Here is a 20,666-nt window from a genome sequence, read left to right as displayed (position 1 = left end):
GGGAAAGATTAAGTACAACAATGCTATTATTGAGTTCCTATATTAAGTTGAAACCTAAATTATTTAAATGTTTTCAGAGATCGTTTTAGCACATTTGAAATACAGAAAACTTTCTGAAGTCAGCTGTGTGCCTTCAGTGTGCTGTACTGGACCTTTGTCTTTAAAAATACAAGCATTCTCTTTGCTTTCACCAGCTCCCTGGCTGATGGTAAGCAGTCATCCAGGCTTGCACACACATGGTTTCTTCTCAGCATAACTCACGCCAAAAGCAATCCATTCTTCCTCCTAGAAAAAATCAAGTCAAAGTTTAGGAAAAGTGATCTCTGTAGTGGTGCTACAGTCCCAGGAGTCTTATTGTTTTCCAAACTGTTGCCAGTCCCCCACTAAAGCTGGACATTTCTCGTACAGCTTCAAGGTTGTCATTTGCAGTTCCTTGCACTCTTTTGCAAAGTACAGCTAGCTAAACAAGTAGCTGTATGTGATCAGAGCTTGCTTATTTGCAGAGAACTTAATTCAGAGACACCTTTACCAGAAGCTGGAAAGAGGTCAAGCTTTTGTTTTTCACTGCCTGCTTGCCATGTTTACTTTTGTAGGATCTTTCATGGACTTGAAAGTCTGTTCTGTTGCAGGCAGAATCATGTAGAAAAATAGATCTTTAGGTCTCTCAGGTTTGTTTGCATTCTGTGGTTGGTTCATATGATCCAGATTCTCCAGAATTTGATTTTCTATACCCATGCTTTGCTGGCTCATCTTACTGAAGGAGGACAGATGGACTAGTATCTTTTATGTTTGAAAGAAATCAGATTGGAGAAGTAAATCTGAGATCCCAAGAATACAAGAACAACAAAACTGGGATGGTGATGAACAAAACAAGCAGCTTTGGAACTACTCAGCTTCTAATGTTCTAAATCTGCCCTGTTTTGACTAATCCATGTGCTAATTAAAATAACAAGTTTTTCTTTTTTTTTTTTTAACAGGTGTGGTAGTTGAGTCAAATCTACTAAACTCAGAAACAGAAGCACGGACGAGCTTGCCTGATGTTCCATATGAACCAGACCTTGATATTGAAATAGACTTTCCAAGAGGTATTTTATCTACCATTTTAATAAACATCTTGCAATAGGTATTGAGGGCAACTGTCATACCTTGTTTCATCATCCTTTCAGAGAAGCTTTTTTTGATTGTAAGATCCACTTGACTGACTGTTATTTAAAACTCTGCCATGCTATTGCAAGAGTGGGGACTTCTAAATTAGTTCCTTCATCTTTCTGAATGCAGTATTTGAAAGAGAATGCAAAGAAAAGGGGGAATTAACCTTTCACAAACAAAGTTGGCTGCATCATTTTGTTAGAGACGTGGATATATGAAAGCTGTTCTGAAGGCTCAAAGACTCAGATGTCATTGAAAACAATAATGAATTCATTCTTCAATCATCACATACTTATTTCCATGGGAAATGGTGTAGAGCAGAAATAACAGAAAGGCAAATTTCCCACTCAAGTTTATTAGAACATTGCAAGCTAATAAGCTGCACATGTGTTTCCTTTTAGTATCTTGTTAATGTCCATACCTGTATTTAAAGAAGGTAGGATTATTTGAATTAGCAGGAAAATACTCACTACTTTGAGACCTTTCTTAAAATAAGATCTTCGTTTTATGTATTACAATTTCTAACACACTACAGAATGCAGGCAACAGTGTCTTTTCCCTTATACTGTGTCCTAATCAGTCCTGGCTGTAGCTAGTATCGACCTTGACATAGCTTCTCTTCGACATATAACTCTCATACCTCGCATGGATAGCTTCCCTATTTCATGTAGGCAGTTTCCTTTTGCCTTTTGTCATAAATACCAGCACTGGATGCTGAGACTGGCTTTCTCAGTTTGCTGTATGTCTAATTTAAAGATCAGGGGTCTAGGGGTTAGTCTGACCTTAGTGTTAGGAAGTTTATTAGCCAGGTGCATACTAGACCCTATTTGTAAGTGAGGCTTAGTACTTGGGAAAGAAAAATCATGGGGAAAAAGAAAAGTAATCAAAGTGGAGTAGTAAATAATAGGAGTTTGTGATGGGTATTGATTAGCACTGAAGTGCTTCTGAGAAAGAAGATGAGAAACTGAATGTGAGCTGGCAGTGTGCGCTCACAGCCCAGAAGCCAACCATGCATCAAAAGAAGTGTGATCAGCAGGTCAAAGGAGGTGATTCTACCCCTCTGCTCTCATGAGACCCCACTTGGAGTACTGTGTACAGTTCTGGTGTTCCCAGCCTAAGAAGGATATGGAGCTGTTAGAGTAAGTCCATGGGAGGGCCACAAGGATGATAAGGGGGCTGGAGCACATCCCATACGAAGACAGCCTAAGAAAGTTGGGGCTGTTCAGCCTGGAGAAGAGAAGGCTGCGTGGAGACCTCATAGCAGCCTTCCAGTATCTGAAGGGGGCCTACAAGGATGCTGGAGAGAGTCTGTAGTGATAGGACAAGGGGCAGTGGGCTCAAGCTTAAACAGAGGAGATCTAGGTAGATACAAGGAAGAAATTCTTTACTGTGTGAGTGGTGAGGTACTGGAACAGGTTGCCCAAGGAAGTTGTGAATGCTCCATCCGTGGCAGTGTTCAAGAGCAGGTTGGACAGAGCCTATATTATGATTCTTAATGTTTTTAACCAAATATAATGTGCTATATAAAACATGAATAGAAATGGTGGCAATACATGAACAAAAATGCATGTAGTAAGTGTAGTAATTTTTTCCACTCACAGCTGCTCATTCCTACCATAACTTAACCTTCCTGATACCAAAGACTGCCTAGGAGGAAAAATTGTGTAAGGGTCCATAGTAAGAAATGCTGACTTGAGACAGAGCTTGAAAATGTTGAGTATTGTGTCTTTCACATTTTATTTAGAGGTAAACATTTTGATAGCTTTGCTTTACTTTCAAAATAAGAATAGGTTTATTTCTTCTTACTGAAATCCAGTCTTTGGTAATGTTTATATGTGTGCTATCGTGGACCCCTTCTTATGTTAATGCACACTGCTATAATTGGGTTTTTTTTGTCAAATCAGTTTTATTCAAAAGATGTTTAGAAATAAGTTTCTGTTAATGTATTTTCAGCAACTGAGGAGCTTGATACGGAAAATGAGTTTTTGTTACCTCCTGTTTTTGGGGAAGAGTATGAGGAACAGCCAAGGCCTCGGTCCAAAAAGAAGGTAATTTTATCATGCTATTAAAAAAATCCAAAAAGCACAAAATGTAAGTGGGCAAAAATATGCCAGGTTGTGTGGGTTTTTTTCTTCAGTTCTCATACTGCTCTTAAACATCTTTGTACCTATTCATGCCTAATATCCTATCTTTGCAATGTGTGTTTTCTAAATTCTGAACCCACTTTTGTTTCACATTGGTAGAATTGTCAATGTAATGTGCTAATGTGTATATATTTACTTTTAGTAATGCTTTTCTACTTTGAACAAAGCTGTGTTGGTTGAATTTGATAGTAAAATGGAAGAATGTTGGCATCACCATGGCTTATAATGGCAGCTGTAGCATCTCGTATATAAAACAGTTTATAAAACCATTTTTATTTGTTTGTAATTCTCCCAGATTTTATTTTCATTCAAAAATCTTAGCATACACATTGCAGATAAACTAGCCATATTCTTTTATATAGAAGGAAACTAACAGGAAATAGGTTTTGGTGCCTGGCACAATGTTGAAATGGTTTTGTACAATAACTGCAGTGGATATCATAAATTTAAGAAAAAAAACCAGCCAACTTCATATAAAACTTTTTAAGAGTAGATGTGTCTTTCTAGTTTTAAATTCAGAGTCCAAACTGTTGGCATTATCCACTGGACACTGTCCACATAGCCACTGCTGGACATGCTTTAATTTGGGACCAATTTCGGCTTTTTTTTTAGTTGACCGTAAAAATTAACCTTCTGATTTGGAGCGATTTTAACTTTCTGCACATTAACACAATTAAATCCTATAAATACACTGAATTATTTGGTACATCATGTGTTTGTTGCTTAATACAATATAACCAATACAGCAACTCCATTACCAAAATTACTGTGTCTGTGTTGGGAACCAGTTTGAAAGGCAAATTAGAAATGTCTGTCAGCTTAAGAAAACTGTCCTTAGAAGTATGTTCAACACAGAAACTACTGAAAGAAGCATATGTTGCTTTAAACAGAACATTCAGTTTGTAATTTGGCCTGTAGTTTGCTTATTCTGCCCAGCTCTTGTGTTACTGCTGTTGACGGTGTTAACCACTGTGTTTCGGTGGCAGGGGGTGAAGAGGAAAGCGGTGTCAGAATACCAGTCTCACGATGACAGCTCTGAAAACTCAGAGTGTAGTTTTCCATTCAAATATGCATATGGTGTAAATGCATGGAAGCACTGGGTGAAGTCTCGGTATTTCAATGAAGAGCTTCCAGAATTAGAGGAACTGAAATCAAGTAAGTGTTATCAAAAATTTGGCATCTGGATTCTTACATGGTGGGGAGAATTGCTGTACTCACCTGATTTCCAGCTGGAAATTTTTAACAGGAGTTTTCACACATCCCTGATGTTCCCACAGTGACTGGGATTATTTACCACAGAGTTGCCAAACTCTTTTTTTCTTGTGTAGTTTTCCCTACTTGGTTCAGAATGCTGGCTCTTACACTTCTTGTGCAAGCCAGGACAGCAATTTTCTGGCTTTTCTCAGCTTTCCATGACAATTTTGATTTTTTTTTTGTTTTGCATACTGGTTTTCCTCATATTCTAACTCACTTTGGAGCTCACACCTTTTCTGGACTTCTGAAGTGGAGAGTCATCCTACTCTTTGTCCTGGAAGGAGATCTGCATCTAAGGGTGGCATTACCTGGCTGTTGATCTCTGGCACGAGGTGGCCTTTTTTTCCCGTGGATCCTTGCTGCTCTTTCTGCAATGCTCCTCTGTGTGTACATTTGTACTGTGGGGAAAAAGGGAGATTGCTGCTACTCCTGCTGTTCTTCAGCTCCCACATGAGCACCTTTGTGTAATGCCGTTGAATCTTTGGAAATGGCTATTTCCCCTGAAGGTCTCCCTCTACAGCACTATCTTCACTTCAGTATCTTGGGTCACTTCCTTGTCATCCTCAGCTGTGCATGACATTACATTCATCAGTGGGTGATACTGCATTTTGATACAGACGTAAGATTTCAACTGCTTAGTACATTAAGACTCATTCATTGGTTAGTGGAGAGGACATTAAGCCATTTTCCTGTCCAGAAATACCGCATCCCACCGTCATTGTGTAAAAATTCTGTTGTATCATGTAGCATTTTTTCTCTATTTTACAGCAAAGTCTGTGAAATTAAAGGAAGATCTATTATCACATACTTCAGCTGAATTAAACTATGGGTTGACACATTTTGTCAATGAAATTCGAAGGCCAAATGGAGAGAACTATGCACCTGACAGCATCTATTACTTGTGTCTTGGGATTCAGGAGGTTAGTAAAAGCTGTAGAGGTGGGAAGCAGAGCTACTGATTTGACTGTAAGCCACTTCAGTGAAAAAATGGAGACCATGTGGGTTTATTGGCCAGGAGTTATTCATATAACAGCTATAATCTGGAACACAGAGAGGCTGCTGTGTAAATCACATTGTAGAAAGCTATCTGTATAGAAAATGAGTTTGCAGAACCATCCTGAAAACTCAAATGCAGACTGGTATATTATAATAATTTTAAGCTTCTTGCTGGCTTAAAGCAAGGAATTTGCAGTCTAAAATAGCATATTTTTTTCAAATGCTCTGCTTCATTTTGTTTGCTAAAGATGGCTTAATGTAAACCCATAATGGAACAAGGCATGATCTGTGAATGTTTTACTAATTCTGCATATAGTGGAAACAAGCTATCTGAAGTGTCCTTTTGGAAGAGTCTAATTCAGTGAATATTGCAGACTCTCGTGTCGGGCTTTTTTGTAGAGTGCAGGAAACTCTGCTATATTGACTGTCTTACACACACCCTGCCCCCGAATTGTAATTACACTGAATTTTGAAGATAAAGGGAGTCAGTTTAAATGTATGTAAAGGCAATAACATAATACTAGATAATTAGAAAACCGATTCCACGGCTTATCTTTTAAGCAGAGGATATCTTAATTTTTGGTACGTAAGGCAAATCATAGATAAAAATAAGCCGTGTTCAGAGCAGAAAATGTCATTTCATAGAAAATGTGTATGATGTGGAAAGCAAGCTGTGCACAGGCTTTGCAATCCTGCATAAACTGTTTTCATATTTAAGGCAGAGGCCATGAATCAAATAACAAATTTTAAAATCAGAATCTTCTTAAAATAAATAGTACTTCCCCTAGTTTTTTCTGTATTGAGAGTATACAGAATTAAGGATCTGTTCCTCATGGTTAAAGTTTGAGAAGCGAGCATTCATTGTTTGGCATTTTAGTCAATATTGCTAAAAAGCATTGTTTCAAATTCAGCTAGCTTTCTGCTTCTGCACTTGCATGATATACAGTCCCTCTGTATCTGTCTGAAAATACATTAAGCTAATAAACAGTACACAGAGTGAGATATGTGTTTATAAAACAGAACTCGACTAATACTTCTTCACCTTTCTCTTTGTGTTTTTGACATTGTTCTGTCAACTGTGAAAGTTAGTTATTTGTAAAAACTTCATTGGTGTTTTTTTAGCTCATCAGAACCAAAGTTTGTGTGGCACAGCATGATTATCATGAGCCCTAATATACGTACACAACACTGGAACAGAGGAACAACTTGTGGTCATTTTACTGTAATTGTAGGTTATACTTGGTGCCCAGTATTTAATTCAGGTAACATTTCAGCCCCATTTCATTAGCCCAATTGTGCCACTGCTGCTCAGACTGGTAGGAAGATCTGTTCTGTGGAGTTTGCAGTTCACAAAGGCAGATAGCAAGTGAGGGACAGAAACATGTAAGCGTGTGAGCTGTCACAAGTTGCAGCCAACATCTGTGTGTTAATGCCAAATTGCATGTATATGGGCATGTGTTACCCTTCTGAAGAAAGAGATTTAAGCAACTTACTGGTACACTAAATGCAATGTAGTTGTTGCATTGTGCAACAAAATTCCATTACTTTCTAGTATTTTCTTAGTCCTCCTTTCCATATGACAACCCCAGTGTGGGTACTATTGAAACAGAATACTGCTACTGTGTAACAGATATGGTTTCTGTTTAACTCAGAAGCAGCCCAGAGGAGATTAAATCATGCCATTTAATGATAAAAGTTGTGCCAAATATTGTTAATGTTTTGCTAACTTAGAGTTAAGCTTCTCTTCAAAGGAAGGAAATGTAGAATCTGTAGGTTAGAAAAAGAGAATTACTGCATTTGCTGTGGCTAAGTAAAGGCTCAGGTTGGAACTTTTCCTCATGGGTGCAATACAGTTTGAGCACAGGGGAAGTGCTTAGGAGTCTTCAAGTCTTAGGTTGTTTCTTTGACTTTGTAAAATGACTGTTTTTCTTGAAGCACTGGAAAATCTGTTCCAGGAAACTGGTACCAAAGTGAAATAGTACATTTTCTCAGTTCAGTTTCATGGGCAGCTGAAATTCTGCTTCCAGCCAGAAATGATTCAGTAACAGTTTTGATAACTCTGAAGTACTGATCCTGAAAAATACCACTCTTAAGGTTTGTTGTATGGTCAGGAAGGTACCTAGTGGTTTAGCCAAACACTTATTCTGAACCAGGAAACAGAAATGTTTTCAGTTGAGTTCTCACAGGCTTATGTGGGCATTGGTTTTGAACCAGTTTTCAGTCTTACTTCAGTTTATCTGCTGGCATTCAGTGTGAGTGTTTAACGCAGACCAGAGAAAAAGAAAATTCATGGAGCAAAAATGTGCCAGGGAATAAGGGCAAACCCCATGAAGCTTATGGTAAGCTGTGATGTCTGGTTTAGAATTGCTTTATAAAATCAAAACTGATATATGTAGAAACAAGCACATTTTGGAGAGTATTGTGCTTTGAAGAATTAGTTAAATGTATAAAATAGTTACCTAAATGAAAGTGATGTCTTGGTAACTTCTAGGAAGTATGTTCATTCATTTTTTCCTTATTATAAAACTAAGTGCAAAGATAAGGAAGTCAAGATAATGCTGAACTGCCTAGTATAAGTGAGTGCTATGTTTAATGTTATTTCAAGTATGTGTACAGAAATAGATGCCATTTCCAGAAGTGAGTACATTTTTTATGTCTGTCACTTTTATTGCCTTCACTAGCAGTAGGCTTGTTCATGCAAAGATAACTCTGAAGTGGAAAATTTAAGAAGCCAATCTTCCATTTCTTAGAAATGTCTCCAGAGAGAATAATGCCAAATACTAGTATAGCCCTCAGCCATTCCTTCTTGGTAAAAGTTCAGAAGAGTTTCTGTCAGTCAGGTGAAGAGGGTTAAGATAGCCAGATTGCAGAACAGGCAGGCACCTTGCACCACCCGATTATTCTTCTTGCACTGTTGCATATCATTTCCACAAATACATGTTCGGGGTTTGGGGTTTTTTTTTTTTGCTCCCAGTCTGTGTTGAAGATGCTTCTGTCAGTGTTCAGAATTCACATTTAAAATAGGAGATTCTTGCTAAATGTGTGGGGTTTTTTTCTCCGAAGACCTGGGTGGAGGAAAAGATAAATTAGCTGGGTTTTTAATTTATTTTTGTTTATTTTTTGTAATGACTCCCCAGTCACTGACATAATGTTGCACACAGAAAATCTTAGAGAAAAATGTTAGAGTTGTAATTAATCTGTGATTCATGTCCAGTTAGAAATCTACAAGATATGTTATACTGGAGGTAACTTTTAACTGCTAAATATTGGAAAAGTGTCATTGCTTTATTTTTAGATATTGTTGGTTTTGTAGTTTTGTTTTGTTTTGTTTTAAAGTGCAAGCACTGTACCTGTAGCACAGGAATTGTTCTAATCTGGAATTGTAAATATTGTGTGTCTCTCTCTTGTGTAGTATTTATATGGAAGTAACCGAAAAGACAACATATTTATTGATCCAATCTACCAGACATTTGAACAGGAATTAAATAAAATCCTTAGAAGCTGGCAACCAAGCATACTTCCAGATGGTAATTTTCTTTTTGGTCATGTATGTTTTTAACCTCTTAATAGTTCTGTATTCTTAAGCATGTAGATATATACAAACATTTTATGCATTGCAGTAGTAGTTGATTAAAATCATAAATACATTATCTAAGAGTTCAGTTAAGACTGTACCTGTTCTTACTGTTTTGTTTCTTGGTAACCCATGCTGCAAGAGCTGATTTTGCCACTACCTGTTAATCTTAAATTAACTGTCCACATTTAGGAGGGAAAGTTAGAATAAGCAGCTGCTTTTCAACCTGTACTTTTTACCTGAGCTGAGTTTATTTTTTGCCTTTTTTCCTGATGGGAAGCAGGCAGGCACTGGGCTGTGTGTGGGCAGAACAAATAGAACAAATGAGCTGTGTGATTGGGATGACTGTCTGCTGTGGGCCTTCTGCTCAGGAGGATCGTGAGTTCATGGAGAAAACAGGAATTTTCCCCAGCAGATTGATGTTGGTGCTGAACTGCAGAATCCACTGTTCTTCCATCTTTCTCACAATCCTCTCTTGCGTGAGGGCTTGTTTTTACCAGCCCCTTTTGTCTCTCTTCTTCATACTGGCTTTTCTCCATATAGCTCTGAAGAGCCTCTGTATATGGTCTTCCTTATACCCTGATACGGTCCAGGAGTACTTTCCAAGTGAAATGTCCATTAGTAATAAGAAAGAAGAAGGTACAGGTATTTGGAGGCGTTGCCTGAGCAGAATAAAATGAACACAAAAATACGCTTTTTATGAAGGGATTAAGATTAGACCCTTAAGCATTTGGTTTTTTGTAACAACATGTGGGAGCTGCATGTCAAGAATGCTGTTGTAATTAAACAGAAATGTGTTCTGTGTGAAACTGCTTATACTGACTGATATTTCCCATTGACTGTCTCTTCCTGAAACAGTGGGTGTCTGTGTCTTGACGGAGTGGTTTTGGGGGTGTGGACACATAATTAAATATGTTTATTAGACTTTTCTGTCATGGGCATTTATTAAATTTTACAGTAAACAAAAACTTGATTCTTTTGCACCTGGACAATTTATGGGCTAATCCATTGTATTTTCTCTAATATTCTTTTTCTGAAGGATCAATATTCTCTCGAGTTGAAGAGGATTACCTTTGGAGGATTAAACAGCTAGGATCGCATTCACCGGTTGCTCTTCTGAATACTCTGTTCTACTTTAACACTAAATATTTTGGCCTGAAAACAGTGGAGCAGCACTTAAGACTTTCTTTTGGCACTGTTTTTAGACAGTGGAAAAAAAATCCTCTAACAAAGGAAAGCAAAGCTTGTCTTCGATATCAAGTGTCTTCCCTGTGCAGAGCTGATAGTGAAGGTACTATGGCAGTTCAAAATCAGTATTGCAGCAGCATCCACATTGTGCTCCTCTGAGGGACATCTGGGCACCTTGCTAAGAGCTCCCAGATTTTTAATCAGAGTGTGTGGTCCAAAGAGACTTACAGGGTCTCTGCATTAAATGATCTCTCTGAGCCCACTGGTCTCTATGCTAAATGTTGTGACTTTGTTATGGCTGTGGGTTGCATTTCCAGTTTGCAGATATGCGTAGTTGTGGTGGCCAATATGTGGTACTTGGTGGGCCTTTCAGTAAACTCTGGGAAGTTTACTGAAAAATGTAAAATAACTTTAAGTTATAGCTTAGATGTTAATTTTCTTCTTAAAGATAAGATTACTACTGGAAAAAGGAAACATGAAGATGATGAACCAGTATTTGAACAACTTGAAAACACATCTGATCCAGCTAGATGCCCTGTGAAAATGTTTGAGTGCTATCTGTCTAAAAGGTAAGTCTACAGGGTAATACAGAAGCAGTCTAGAGTAGAACAGGTACAAAAGGGAAATGTTTTGATGAAATATGCTGAAGCAAAGGGAATGGATTGAGATCTTCTGAAAAATTATTTGAAGGAAAGCATTGATATCTCCCATTCTGTATCTGGACAAGACATGCACAAAGTGTGGGAGCAATAGAGTATTTCATTGTTAATTGTCAAGGATTCCATTTGAATGACCGTATGATTCAATTTTCTTACCTGGAAACACCCTGTATCTCTTCAGAGAATTGCCAGCAAGACATTCAGTAGATTTTGCTACTGAGGGTTTCATTTGCGAGATCCCTGTTTCTTAAGTAAGAATTGGATTGAGACAATCTGAAATGTAGATGCTTTTGAGATACCTCGTTTGAAAGAATGCTTAAATATTTTGTAGTAGAAAAAGTACTACTGACAGTAACCCAGCATTTAGAAATAGCTTGTTTCCTTCCAATCTGCACAGAAATTAATACATTAGAAAGAGAAGCTTAGGCAATTCTTAAAAAAATAATTTGCAGCTAAGTTTTAGAGTTGTTTGAAAACAGGATTTTGTGGGAAATACTTTAATTGAAGAGCCGTTTGAGCAACTGATTTTAATGTAGATTTTGTGTAACTCTGATGCCAAAGAAATAAAATGACACTCTATAAACAACACAGTAAATCAAGTTAAGTGTGAGACCCAACATATAAGGAAACAGCATCTTATTCTTAAAAATAGAGCTTGGGCACAGTGTAGGCAGACCTGCAAGAATGTGATGTTATAGAAAGAAACAAGTAAAGAGTAGCTTGTTGTCTGTTAATGCAAGCACCTGTTTTTCATAAACTCAGTTACTTCTGATTGTTCCAGGGTTTGGGTTTTTTTGCCTTCACATTATCTACTGCCACAGTTTGGGGATGGTATATTGTTAAAAAATTGAAGCTGGCTTTTTTAATTGAATTATGTGGCCAGTAGGGAGGAGAGAACAACTAATTTCTTTTTCTTTAGAATCGTGTCAGTTTGAGGGAAAGAATGCACTTAAACCTGTTTGGAGCATCGTTTATGGTGTGGTTTCAAGTCCTGCTGTCTTACAGATGTTGGTCGCTATTGCGAACTAGAGCAGCAGACTGCTTCTCCTAGTTCCACTTCTAATAACATATGCCTCACATCTTTGATGAAATAATTCCAATAAAATATTTAACACTTTAATAGCTATTGTAAAATTTAAGGTAATGTTGTAATTGAAGGTAATATTGTAAAACTGTTGTAAAGTTTAAGGTGGTGCTAAGCTGTTTGAAATATACTTGGCAACTAGTGGATGCTCTGAGGATGTGGCATTGGCTGGGCTTGGGCCAGACCCGGCATGGCTCCTTCTGTGAACAAGAACCATGTTAATCCACATTAATATTTCTTTTATTTTCTTTTCTTACACTTTCCTGGGCACAGTTAGAGTTTCATTTGTGTAGGATGTTGGAGCTCCTAACATGCTGGTTTGTCCTGTGAGGCTCTTTTTCTAACCCCCTGTATTTTTCCCCCTTACAGCCCACAGAATCTGAATCAGAGGACGGACATGTTCTATCTGCAACCAGAGTGCTCTGTCTCCACAGAGAGTCCCATCTGGTACACTGCCACTTCACTGGACCGCAACACTTTGGAAAATATGCTCGTACGGGTTCTTTTAGTAAAAGATATTTATGATAAAGACAATTATGAACTGGATGAAGACATAGATTAAAACAAAGTTCCAAAAACTGTCAAGGAAACAAACAGCATTAGATATAGTCATGCTGCTAGACCTTTACTATGGAAAACATTTCAAGTTTACCCTTTGTTTTATGAGTTTTGTAGCAGTGTGTACCCTGACCTGGGTATTACCATGTAAATAATCTGTGAGTGAAAGTTTCCATTATTCTGCGTAGTGGTTTTGGATCCATAACAAACACATTTCAGATTTTTTTTTTTATTATTATTTATTTGATTAGGTATGTTTGTAACTTTTTACATTGCAAAATATGAATGAGAACGTGCCATGTGTAATTTTATTTTTTTTTTTTCCCCCTTGTAGTAAGAGACATCCATATTGCACAACTCTGCTCTTGGAAGCTCCCTTGAAAGGAGGCTCTTTAAATGGGTTCTTAAACCGGATGGTTGTGTATGGGTAGCACTACTAAAATTTAGAACTTGCTGTGTCTTTCAGAATTTTTAAACAAATTGTAAACTAATAGGTTTTTTACTTTTTAGTTACTGAAGCCTTATAAGGTTATGTAGAGAGATCCCATCTTATGTACCAAAAATAGACAAAAGAGAATGCTGTCAATATTGGTGTACTGTAATGTGAATCTATTCTGGTGGAGACATCTTTTTTTTGTTGCCCTTATTAAAACCTTAGTGTCCTTTCCTTATTTGTGACTCTCTCTCAATTGCCCCTAAAAATAAAAAAAAATATGTAAAAACAAATGAATATAAGCTTAAAGCATGTGGTCATCAAGACATGTATTTTGTAAAACAGAAAACCAAAACCAAAAAACCCTCAAAAAAAAAAAAAAAAGGAAAAGAAAAAAAGAAAAATAGAAATGTCTGATGACAGTGCTGTATAATTCTTTTCCATCTTTACTTTTCTGACCATAAATGCTGGTACCTCATATTACTGTAAATCTGTCCTTTGTAGCCTTAGAAAAAGGGATTTTACGCTGTATTACATAAAGTAATACGGTATGCTAAATGTTTTACTTCTGTTTGTCGTTGCGTTGCTGTATTTAAATACAGTCAATACTTGACTAAGGGTGGGAAAATTCTTTTAACTAATGCCTGCATTCAAAAGCCATATGAGACGTGAAGTGGCAGAAAGTTGAAAGATAATTTTTTTGAAGAGAAGTCCTTTCATTTGTTCTATATACTTTCATTATGCTCACTTTGCATAAGGAGTCTAATTTCCAGATACACGTTTAGCTGCTTAAGTTTTGTTACTTGCTCTTGTTTAACTGATGCGCGAGCAATATGGTGGTTCATGCAATGGTTTTGCTATTGTACTGAAAAAATGTAGTAGAATATTCTACTATGAAGTAATCATAAGTTTGGCTCTCTTAAATGGCATTATGCATCTTTCGAGAGGAATCATCTACTAAAGGGAAAACTTTCTATGTATATATATTACCACCTGAGGATTTATTTCCTGCAAGGGCTGCATGACATTTTCCTTTTTCTTAGCTTAAAAGAATGCACATAGGGATGCATCTTTCTATATAGAGAAATAAAGCTTCGGTTGCTTTGTTTTGTTAAGCAAGTTTATTTAAACTTCTGCTATTCTCGTGTGTCCGTATGTATTAATTTCAGATGTACCACTGTTTCAAAAGTAGATGGAGATGTACATGATTAATTTTTCTTTTTCTTTTTTTCTGGTGGCTCTACCCTTCCTGTGAAAAAAAAGAAATACTGTGCAGCACCAGTAAGTAGATCACTAACAGCTTCAGTGCTCTTTTCCCTTTGTGAGTGAATACGTAAGAACTTAGTTCTCTAGCACCTGTTTTTTCAAGTAGGAACCATAGAATGTGCCCATGATACATAAAACTGATGAAATCAGGAATTACAAACATGGTTTTGTTCTGGTTTCTCCAGCTGAACATCTGACTTTACCTTAAGTTAAATTCTTACATATGGCAATCGTCATTACTAATTACCTGCCTAAAATGCATCATGTGCTTAAGTTGCAATATTTCATTTAAACTACATTTAAGTGTTTTGATAAATAGCAATAAGAATCACTTGCAGCCCCTTCTTTGCAGTTCTGACATCAAGGACTTCAGCAGGGGCTTCGATCACTCCCTGATTAAAACAGTTTAACCACAAACACTCTTTTGCAAACCTACGAACTTTCAGTGTGAAGCTTAAAGAACCTTAAATCAGGACTAAAGTTAAGTATGTGTGTTGAGTGCGCTGTCTTAAACAGAGTTTAAACGTTTGTTCTCAAAATCAGATTACAGCTATTTCTTAAATAATAGGGTCAGTTTTAAATATGGCATGTTGAATGATGGACATGCATTTTCAGTGTCATTAAAAAATAATGCTTCCTAAAGTTCATCAGAATACACATTATTATCATAAATTCCTTCCATTTTCTATCCAAGGTTCACCTTCCATCAGTAAAAATACTCAAGTTAGGTTTTGAAATAGAAGGTTTTCCATACAGATCCATGCTGGAAATATAAAGATGGTTGTCAAGAAAGTAACTTTTATTCCAGAAGATGGAGCTATTCCATCAAAAGCAATAATGTTTTTCAAGTGGTTCATGTGTTTAAACAGAATGTTGTAAGCTGCTGAGATAGTGCAGTCAAGAATGCGTCATGGTTCAATGTATGCATTTTATTCCTAAATTTGAATAGTGATGCAAAATGCAATAAAAGGCCTTAGTTCTGAGAATATAGACATGCAATCTTATAATAATTAGGAATTCAGGGCAAATATATTTTCTTTGTAAGAACTGTCAGCAGCTGGATTAATATCAGGTTGGTGTTAAGGAGTTAACCTGCAGGTTGCTGTGCAGGAAAACATACAATCCCCTGTTCTACACAGAGTTTCCGAGTCAGTGATAAGTATTAGTAACCTGCACTTGCTTTCCACCTTGAGAGGGGTGTGAAGTGGCTGTCCTGGCCACCCCTGTGACTTCTGGCACAGCTCACCTGAGACCTGCAGCGAGGGGACTGTACTGCTCTGTCTGTCAGAGCCCTGCAGATGGTGCTGGCAGCACAGACAGTCCAGGAAGGGTTTTCCTGACTTCTCAAATCATGCCAGCATGTGCTCTGCATCTCCTCAGGCTGAGATCTAGTACTGAACAACTCACAGGTGAAGTAGTAGGCTTAAGATACTAAGGAAATCAGATGGCAGCAGTAGGAAAATTACATAAAAAATAATTTCAGAGTGAGAAATAGTGGGAAAAAAAATCATGCAATTTTCAGAAAATAAATTTGCTTTTCTTCTATAAATACTTGTGTGCAGTCATTGAGGAAAATGCTGCTTTTTCTAATTACTGAACTAAGCATAAATTACGACAGTTAATTTTTATGGAACAAAAGGTTGTGGTTGTGGAATAATGTAAATGTATACAAAAGTAATTATCTTTTCTCAAGTGAGGAATGAATCTTTCCTCATTTTGACTTGAAATGTTGAAGCCTGAAAGCCTCAGCACATGAGCCACAACACAGGTCCTTGAAACCAGCATGTAATGTGGCACGTGCTTCAAAACCTAGGCTGATTAACGGTAGTGTCTGTAACACTAATTAGCCACCCTTTTGTACATGCAGGAGCACAGCAGGCATCTCACAGATGCACAAAGATGATGTGGGGATTAGTGCTTGCTCATTGTGCTACTACTGTTGGAGCTGGCAGCCTCTGCAAGTGGCTCTGCTCTGGCAGGTCCCCAGCTCGCTGTGGGCACTGGTGGGCAGCATTCCCCCTCTCCTGCTCACAGGACACTGTCTCTTGTAGTCTTTCCTCTGCTATCAGGGAGCTCCCAGTCGCTTCAGAGTTTCTTGGTGTTGGCCTATGATGAAAAACATGTGACTACAGCATAAGCCAAGTTCATGACTGAATGCGAAATAAGTCTTGGGTAGGGAAGGAGCTGAAATGATAGTTTCACGTCTTCTTTGTCCCTTAATAAGGCATAATTGCACTTTAACATTAACCTTTACAGAAGCCTCCCTTCTCACCAGCCCAGCTTTCCCAGGCAAAATACCAAAAAAGGACTTTTGTGGAGACACTAGTGTGGTAAAGAGTTTCAGGGAGAGAGATGTGATGGTGAGCAGACAAGCTGGTAGCGACGGGCAAGGGCAGTAAGCAAATGCACAGGAAGGGACAGAAAAGATCTGATTTTTCCATTTTTAACAACTAACAGGGTTTAGGAGTGCAGGTTTAATTCATACTATGATGATGCCTTCTAACCTTCCGTCACCTGTTCAACTTCTGCATAGCCTGGCTTGAAGGATTTCACCCAGCGACTGCTGTATGCTGTCAGTGGATGTGGAAATGAGTTACCTATTTAAAAGGGCTTAGTCTGGCTAGTTGTGTTGTCAGGATATCAGTATGTCGGTGTTTCCAAATATAAGTATCTGGGAACTACTTTTATTTCCTCACTCAAGAACTAGTTGTCTTTACGAAGTAAAGCCACTGATACAGCAGTCACAGTACATTTTCAAGTGCATAATTTGAGTAGGGAAGGATGCAGTTAAATCACTGTATTGTGTTCCAGATACTGACATCAGTGAGGCATGAGGCACTTCAACTAATTGCTTAATCAAATGTTTTCTATCTCCAGTGTCTTTTTTGTTTTCCTTTTTGTGAAATGAAACAAGAAAATATCTGAAGATACCAGAGTCCTTGGAAAAATCCTTCAAAGACACTGTTAGTCATATCCTCTGTCATTGGCAGGAGTATGTGAGAGCTACCTACAGGCAAGGAGCCCTCTTGTTTGTCAGAGCTGGGAATAAACACCCAGACTCTGTTGCTCCCATCATGAAGCATGATTTTACCCAGACAAACCAGTACTGGTCGCAGTCCTGGAAATACTTGTGAGCATAACAATTTCTGCAGAGGTTCACAAAAAGCAAATAGAGAAAGACGAGAAGATTAAGCTCAACTTCGATTTCTCATTCCAAGTAATTTTTCATATTCCTAGGATGTGAGTATGAATGGGACTTGACCATGATCTCAGTTTTGCTTTCTCTGTGATGTGGTGTTTCTTGGACAAGCAGCACTTGATTAGGACCATTTCTGACTGCCACCCTGCCTTGGGGCAGGGGACAATGTCAAGGCAGCAGCAAAGCTGCTGTCTTCCTTCCTGACCTGAGTGCTGAAAGCTTCCCAGAATTGTTCCCCAAGTTTAAATCCTTATTGCACTGATTTTATCTGCCTTGACCCAAAACGGTAAGTTTGACAGAAGAAAAATGCATGTCTCTCTGTGGTTGGTGCTTACAGCTGTGCAGGAAGTAGAAGCTTTGGAAAGCAAGGCCTGCAGGTGCTGAGCAGGGAAGGTGGCAGTTTGGGCTTCAGAGGTCTGGAAAGAACAAAATCCAGCATTAAACCAGCTACTTCTTAGAGCTGTGGCTGTTTCCAGAGGGAGAGTTCATGCAGTTTGACATAAATAAAGACTTTGGCTGGTTCTTCCGAAGCACAGCCAGGCTGTTCTGGTTTCTCTCAGAACTCAAAGATGGGTCTTCTCCCCAGTACAAGGGGAGTTAGGTTTATTAGCATCTGCTTCCTTTATTTATCTATCTATTTATTTATTTATCTAAATAATTGTTCCTAGTCATGGTGCAGGGAAGCATTAGTGGGTTGTTTCACATAAAGCATGCCTACGTACTTTTAAGTTCTCTATTCTATTTTTACACTAAAATTCTGGTTCATAAAACATGAAACCTCTGTGTCAGTTCTGGGAAATGAACAGGAACATCCTTGTCATTGTATAAATTAAACTGCTGACGTTTCATTTGTGTCAAACCACTAAAAGTGCTTTACTGGTTTAAAAGATGAAAAATTATTTTATTTCTTAGTATGTTTGCTGAGTATGCAGTATGCTTCCTCCAGTCATGAAGATGATACCTGCTTTCAGGCATTATGCAAGGCAATATAGGTCTAGTATTTGCACTTCTAGTTTTTAATATATTTTAGATCCCTACTCAGAAATGACAAGCTTTCCAGCTCAGGATAAAGCTGTGCCACTAAGGCACAGGAAGGGGCCCACCATCAAAATCGTCGGCTCAGTACCTCTGGGAAAATAAAATAATCCCAGAAGTCTCCTTTCTCATCACATCAAAAAATGTTTTGTTTTTTTCTCTAGCCCCAGATATGGCATCCACATTGGTATGTAACAACTTTATGGTGGTAATCGAAAGAGTAAATAGCAAAATACTTTGAGTCTGATTTCCATTAACTTAAGAAATAAAGCTTTATTTCAGTTTTTCTCTCCTGGGTTCTGGCTGTATCAGTGACCTTTTTGGGATTACAGATGAAAGTTTAAAAAAAAAAATAATAAAGACAAGTTTTGAAAGCGAACAGGAGGAAGAGCAGCCCCTCTGGATGGACTTAATGTCAGCTGAGGGAACTGAAAAGGAAATGATTTGAACTCTCTATCGGTGTGTCTATTCTGTTCAGGCTGGTTGGAGGATAGCAGCCCAGGCATCTTCAGCAGTGAACAGGCTTGTTCATGTTCTTGTATCTTGGACTGCTCCTGCAGCCAACGTACTAGAAGCTATATACTTCAAGGAATTACCTGTAGATTGCACTATATGTTTATATATGTAATGCTGTTCATCCAGAGATTTGACCACATGACAGTGGAGCAGTCATTTCTGCTGTATTCTTATAATAAAATCCCACTTAACCCCAGAGGCGATGTTCAACGTATATTTTTACACGTTTTAAGTGTGCTCACCCTTGAGGAAGGACATTTTTGTCTGTGTTGTTGGTATCTCATCATGAAATAATGTGATTTCTCCTCCAGCTTCAACTGGAGAATCCCACAAAGGAAGAGAGGAGGAGGTTCAGAGCAGCAAGTAACTCCTCACAACAACTGAATCCCTAGAACCACAGGCAATAGCTTAGGTGAGTTAAGTTTCAGTACATTGCCAGAATAAGAGATAATCCTGTAAAATTCCTTGGTAGCTTTGCAGTCAGTTTAAAAAGGGGTCAGCTTTTCTGCAGCAATTACTGAACTTTCTAAGCATCAGAGCCTAGCAAAGATGTGAAACGGACTTTCTGGGAATAAGACTGAATTATTTGGACTCTTAAAGCTCAGCAGGGAGGAAGTGAATAACAAAGGATGTTACTATAAACTGTAAAGCAGAGGAATTCAAAATTAATAAGAAAAGAGCAATGGCCCCTTCACAGTGTGCGTGGTTACTCTGCAGAAAAACGCACTTTTAAGTATCCCAGCTCCTTCTAGTACTTCAGCAGTACCCTGGGACAGAGTCCTGCAGTGTGAGGAGGAAGAGGTGAGCAGAAGGGCCTCAGAGAAACAAGGCCATCTATGAGTTTTGTGCTCTGCCTTCCCAGTGCACAGCCATTCCCGGCACAGGAAAGGAGGTTCCTGAGTCAATGGGGGAGCTGTCTTATGCTGCTGTCACCTTCTGAGATGAGGGGTACCAGGAGGAAAAAGACGTCGTCTTGCCACTGACATCCTCACTGCCACCATGGACTAGAGGTGCACCAACGGAGCTGCATTTGGTCTGGGGGTGGAGGGGGCTGATGCAGTGTGCTGCTGGTGGTGTTGAAGGTGCCTGTCCTGGGAAATGCCTCTTCTACTCACTCTTGTGTTTGGCTGCTCCTGTCTGTTACTAACGGAGTAATTCCTGTGTCCTGCTGGAAAAGGTCCCTACTTGCAAGGAATGAAGCAGTGGCAGCTCCACCCTGGTGCTGCAGGGTGACCACTGTATCCTGCCTGCAGAGGTGGAAGCAATCACCAGGAGACTCACCTCATCACAGATCTTGCAGGGCTTGTGGTGGGGATCACGTGAGCCTGCAGAGCTGGAGGGGTGAATGGTGTGAGGCCTTCCAAAATCCTGCTGGACTGGCATTAGTCCAGATTCATGTCAAGATGTCCCAGATGTTAATAAGATCATTCACACTGGGAGCTGAAGACAAGCGAGCTATAGGGTAGATGTGTTGCTTTCCTGTATGTATTGGTTGCAGAAGATGATCTGCCTTAACTTTGCAGTCCTGGGACATACTGACCCTGGCAGATGGTTTATGACCTCATTTTGCCGAGGTGAGTAACTCCAGAGAGGGGCCTTCAACCCCGGAGC

General features: G+C 38.6%; 1 protein-coding gene across 1 annotated transcript in view; it reads left to right on the top strand.

Moving 5' to 3' along the window:
* ZMYM2 (zinc finger, MYM-type 2) overlaps positions 1-13,277 on the top strand; it is a 62,843-nt gene extending 49,566 nt beyond the window's left edge. The window contains exons 15-22 of the mRNA XM_010017156.1: positions 978-1,085; positions 3,103-3,197; positions 4,280-4,448; positions 5,316-5,467; positions 8,956-9,070; positions 10,157-10,408; positions 10,754-10,874; positions 12,418-13,277. Coding sequence (XP_010015458.1) covers positions 978-1,085; positions 3,103-3,197; positions 4,280-4,448; positions 5,316-5,467; positions 8,956-9,070; positions 10,157-10,408; positions 10,754-10,874; positions 12,418-12,610 — 1,205 coding nt within the window. The 3' untranslated portion in view covers positions 12,611-13,277. The remainder of the gene's footprint in view (positions 1-977; positions 1,086-3,102; positions 3,198-4,279; positions 4,449-5,315; positions 5,468-8,955; positions 9,071-10,156; positions 10,409-10,753; positions 10,875-12,417) is intronic.
* Positions 13,278-20,666: the final 7,389 nt, after the last annotated feature.

Source organism: Nestor notabilis, unplaced genomic scaffold, assembly GCF_000696875.1.
Source record: "Nestor notabilis isolate BGI_N333 unplaced genomic scaffold, ASM69687v1 scaffold4576, whole genome shotgun sequence".
Lineage (NCBI taxonomy): Eukaryota > Metazoa > Chordata > Aves > Psittaciformes > Psittacidae > Nestor > Nestor notabilis.
Note: the sequence above shows the minus strand (reverse complement) of the source record. Positions and strands in the feature narration are given on the sequence as shown.